The sequence below is a fragment of the Glycine max genome, chromosome 10, assembly GCF_000004515.6.
Source record: "Glycine max cultivar Williams 82 chromosome 10, Glycine_max_v4.0, whole genome shotgun sequence".
In the NCBI taxonomy this organism is placed as follows: domain Eukaryota; kingdom Viridiplantae; phylum Streptophyta; class Magnoliopsida; order Fabales; family Fabaceae; genus Glycine; species Glycine max.
In genome coordinates this window covers 8,619,882-8,625,329 of record NC_038246.2, presented here as the reverse complement: position 1 = coordinate 8,625,329, position 5,448 = coordinate 8,619,882, and the positions used below count along the sequence as shown (strand labels likewise).

At 26.2% G+C, this 5,448-nt stretch overlaps 1 protein-coding gene across 1 annotated transcript in view; it reads right to left on the bottom strand.

The window, feature by feature from the left end:
* The window catches only part of LOC100810876 (probable aspartyl protease At4g16563), an 18,037-nt gene extending 13,304 nt beyond the window's left edge, over window positions 1-4,733 (bottom strand). Inside the window, exon 1 of the mRNA XM_014762614.3 lies at window positions 4,460-4,733. Within this exon, the coding sequence (XP_014618100.2) occupies window positions 4,460-4,733 (274 nt within the window). The remainder of the gene's footprint in view (window positions 1-4,459) is intronic.
* Between the last annotated feature and the right edge of the window lie 715 nt (window positions 4,734-5,448).

Genomic DNA, 5,448 nt, shown 5'->3' with positions numbered 1-5,448 from the left:
CGAATATTTATCAATAGAGTCAGAATAGTAACAGTATTTTTAAAAATAATACTAATTAAACAGTTATTAACTATTTATCAATGAAGTGCGAATTGAAAGATCAGCTATACATATTTTATATTTAGCAGAAAATAAGAAATACATTAAATGACAACATTTTTTTTTGTTTTTTCCCTTTGACCAAAATCGGTTCCTCGTCCTTCAGACGCAGCCACACAGGCCCTAATAATGCAGAATAAAAGTTTCCTGTTCTCTCCTAAAACTTAATTGAATTTTCTCTTTGGCATGGATTTCTGCCACCTATACCGACACTGTATAAATAATTAAAATATTGTTTTTTTGTTTAGAATTGGTATAATACAATGTAATATATCTTTTTAAAAAATTATTAGTTTTTTCACTGAAAGTAGAATGAAATATTTTTCATTAATTAATTTTCACGTGAGATCATAATAAACAATTATATTGTAAAATTTGTATAATTTAATGTAATTTTTTAAAAATTGTTAGTTTCTTACTGAAAACATAGATTTTAATTTTTGAATTAATTAATACACAAGTGAGACAGTAAATAGTTGTATTTATTAAAAATTGTTAATATTTTTTAATATTATGAAGTGATAAATAATTTCGAACAGACCAAAACTTTTAGAGTAACCAAAAAGAATACTATTTTATTTTTTGTCATTTAAAGTTACTATACACGAGTAAAAAAATTACCTTTTTTATTTACATGAAAATCATTTATAAATTTTTAATACGTTGTTTTAATATTTTTGTTGTTATTATCTCTTTCTTATGTAGGGATATAAGAATAGAATTTTAAAATAATAATATTTTTATTTTAAATTTTTTAAATGACGAAAAAAAAAGAATATAAAAGTTTGGCAGGTGCAGGCCTCAACTGTGTCGATTGTCCAATCAACCAACACTTCAGTACACACTACTACATCCCTTCATCCTTTGTTTAGACACGACTACTGATAATAAATGTAATTTTATTGACATAGACGTCTTCTGCAGTTCAGCTCTACTACACTAAACAAAATGATATTAAATAATTAAATTTTACTCAGAAGAGGAAAATAAAAAAAAAAATTAAAATAGATGAAATAAAAATGTCATCTAGATAGATAAAAATAAAATGCTATATTTATTTTTTATCCATATAATTTAATATTTTTTTCATTTTTGTTCTTATAAAAAAATATTTTAATTCTTATAAAATATATTTATTTTATTTTTTATTATTAAAATGTTTTATATATTATTTTTTCATTTTTCAAAATATATTTTTTAGTATTTAAAGTGTTATCTAATTTTTTTTAAAATAAAAATAAAACAAACACATTTTTTAAGGTGAAAAAAAATTATATGGATAAAAATGTGAAAGATATTGAATTATAAATACGAAAAATATATTTGATCCAAAAATAAAAGAATGTATTTTTTATGTAAGAAATAAAGAAAATTATATAAATAAAACTTACACTACTTAAAAAAATTATATTTCATTTATCCATTTCTTTCTAAGAAAAAATTGTTTTTCATTTACTTATTCACATGTCGTTGTTTCTTTTCTTTATAAAAACTGAAACAGAAATTATACAAGAAAATAATTTATCAGTGACAAAATTCAGTGAGGAAATTTCAACTTCGTCACTAATATTAGGCATCATTAAAATTTTAGTGAAGAATTTTTAAATATTATAGGTAAATTGATTTGTCATTAAAGTTTATCTTTTTTAAATAGTTATATTATTAATTAATTGGAAAAATATTATCAAAATTAATAAACTTATTATATTTTTTTTCCTCAAGGCTATTCCATAAAAGTGTATGGATTATTGAAATGAATTTTATTTCTTTCAACAAAATCTTCTTCATACTTATCAATCAAAATTATCTAACATAAAAGTTTAATTATCAGTTATATTGGACATTATTGGTCAATTATATTGGATATTATTGGTATAAACTCATTATATATAATATAATGAATAATGATTGAATAATAATATAAAAAAATATATTATTAATATATTTTATGCTCACTATAAGAAAGATGATTTATATCTATAGACATTTTTACCCATAGACATAAATTAGTGTAGATAAAACAAAAATATTTTTACATATAATATAAGTAAAATTCTAACTACTTGTACTTATCATTGTTTAGCAAAATTATATAAAACTTATGCCTATAACCGATTAGTGTATTCATATAATTACTTGATATAGATAAAAACTTCGTAACACCTGTACCTAGAATATTGTTACTACATGTTAAGCTAAACATAATAGGAAAATTCAACCTAAAAGATTAGAGATTTAGGTGAGAGAGCCTTGTAACTTAAAGTTGCTTGGAATAAAAGTTGTGTGGTCTGAACTCAATTGGCTTATATACGACGGGAAATATATATATATATATATATATATATATATATATATATATATATATATATATATATATATATATATATATATATGATGTATGTATGATTGATTAAAATAAAAAATTGGTTAATAACTATTTAAAAAATCAGATATATCTATATCTTTTAATATTATGAGTAAATAGTCTAATAACTGATATTTATTGTTATTATATTTTCTTATAATGACCAAATATATGTAACCAAGGTTTTTTTTCTGTGAATCATCATTTTTGTTTCCCCAAAATTGTAATGTAACGTCAATTTAGTCTCAAAATTATTAAAATATCAAAATAATTTTTAAAAATACGAATCATCAACTAAATTAGTCTCTTTATTAACCTCAATTGATTAATGGGGTCAAAGACACTAATGTGACACCTTAAGTATCATATGGCTTCCACGTTACAAGAATTAATGTTACTACTTTCATGTATACAAAAATTCAAATGAGAATCACAAATACAATTTATTTCTCCGTCTTCTTCACTTTTAAGTCCCAAAAGAAACAAAGACATGCATTTGAATTTTTCAAACAAGCGTCTTTGTCTTCATCCATCCAAAAACACTTTGGTCCACAAATCACCAAACCAATTTTTTCAAACCCATGTCGAGCTATACGAATGCAGATATGGTTCAGCGGTCTTGTTTGTAGCTTCCATTATGGGGCCTATATTCAGAATTCTATTTAATCCACGCGATAGAAAATACATAATGCAAGTTAAGAAAACTAGTAATAATACGTCATTCATTTGTTGAAACCTTATTCTTTTGCTTTTCGTGATAACTAAAATTAGATATGTTCATAACAATGTTATATAATACTTTTCTTTTTACCAAAACATTGAAATTTTCTATTTATATTGCTTAAACAGCTGAACTATGTATTATAGGAAATTGTACTCGAGCATTTTGGTTCGACACTAGTGAATTTTTTTTAAAGCAAAGAAAATAGAAAAAAAAAAAGTTGCCAATTTGTCATGCATGTATTCTAATAAAATAAAAAAAAGTAGTCAAACTCCTTTCTACAAGGATGCTGCCCAGAAAGTGCAAAAGTTGTCGACCCCAATCAAATCAATCCTATTTGAGTTGTTTCAAATTAGGTCATTGAATTGCTCAATAAAATAAAATAAATTATTAAAAAGAATAGAGAATAGAATTTAACAAAAAAATGAAAAAAAATGAAAGAAAATTAATGAATAATATCAAAAGTGTGAATTATAGAATTAAACAATATAAAGATTATAAATTATATATATAATCACACAATATAAAATAATGATAAGTTTTTAAAAATAGCATGAGGTTGGATTGATTCGAATTCTACATATATACTCAAATTCGGAATCTGATCATCGGAATTCTAATTTTAAAATCTAAATCCAAATTCTTATCTTTAGTTTAATTTGGATTTATCATAGATGCATAGCCACCCTACAGTGCAATTTGGAGGACCACTCCCAAAGTTTTATTTTGTAAGTGACATGCAAAAAATGAGTCTCAGAAGGAGAGAACAGGAAACAGGAGCACGAGGGAAGGGTACATAGTGTCAATTAGATCAAATCAGAATGGTATGGTATGGGTGATGGGCATAGAGGATAGAATGAATAGAACAAGAACAACAAGGAGTGAAATTAAAGAGTCGGTGGCGTTGCCGGCGCCTTGTCGCACGTGTGCATTATAACCGAAGCTGCATACATCAACGTCTGGTAGGTCCCACTATGCTCCTTCTCAGTCACAAATACACTTTTTTATCGGTTTCATCCATCAACGGCCATAACTCCTCCACTCGACCAATCATTCTTCTTTCTTCTCAACACCTAAGCCCTCCCTTGTCAGCAGCATAGCCTACATCCACATCGTGTCGGCAAAGACATAATAGGGAGAAAACAAAGGACAAATTTACCTAATGGTAGTTTTACAAACTATTTTTATATATAGGTCTATTTTAAAAGATATTATTAAGGGAAGTTGTTTTTTACGTGATTTTTTTCCTACATGCAAGCCAAATCATCATGCACGCTGGCGATATGATGAGGGACGAGCACGTGACTTCTCGCTGCTACCATTGGCGACATAGCCAGTGGTTATTGTCACCTCCATTGGCGAGTTCAACGTGGACTCATCTCGCTGGTTTGACTGACGAGTCCAGTTTAACGTGTCATAGGTGCACAGGGTTAGGGCTGGGGAGATAGGTTCTTTAGAGGCACGGACTAGGTGCAGAGGGCGTTCAGAGCAGCCTGGTTTTGCAACCAGGGCTGGCGGGATAGGTTCTTCATATTTCGTCACTTCCATTGGCGAATTAGCTTTCGTTTAAATAATAGGGTTCAGTTCAGTGTTTCGTGCTTTGTTATTGAGGTTTAAAATTTTTTCTGTGTGCTTCACCGTTAAAATTTGTTAGCTTCAAGTTTTTTTTTATAAGTTGGTCTGAATGAAATAATTTCTCTTTCAATTTATTTGAAGTAATTATTTGGAGCCTACAATAAAGTTTTAATCTCAAGTGTAGTATAGTATTTTTTTTAAAGTAGATTTATTTCAATTTGTTATTGAGGTTTAAAAAATTTTCTATGTGTATCTTCTTCATCATTAAAATTTCTTAGCTTCAAGTTTTTTTGGGTAAGTTACTCTGAATGAAATAATTTATCTTGCATCAATTTATTTGAAGTAATTATTTGGAGGCTACAATAAAGTTTTAATCTAAGTGTAGTATAGTATTTTTTTTAAGTAGATTTATTTATTTTGAAGGTATCATTGTTAAGATTAGTTATAATAATAATTTTGTTGATCCTTTCTTTTTTTGTCTCTACCTACGTACATAGTTTTTTTTTGTGAATATGTAGAACCTTTTTTCTTATCTTACCTTCAATTTGGAATCATTTTTTGAATTCTTCATTTTTTTTATTTCATTTTTTAGTCATTGAATATTCCATTCAAAACTAGATTTGAGATGAAACGAAAAGGCTTTGTTTTTTAATTTTATGTGTTTAAATTTTCTATTTTCAAAGTTTCA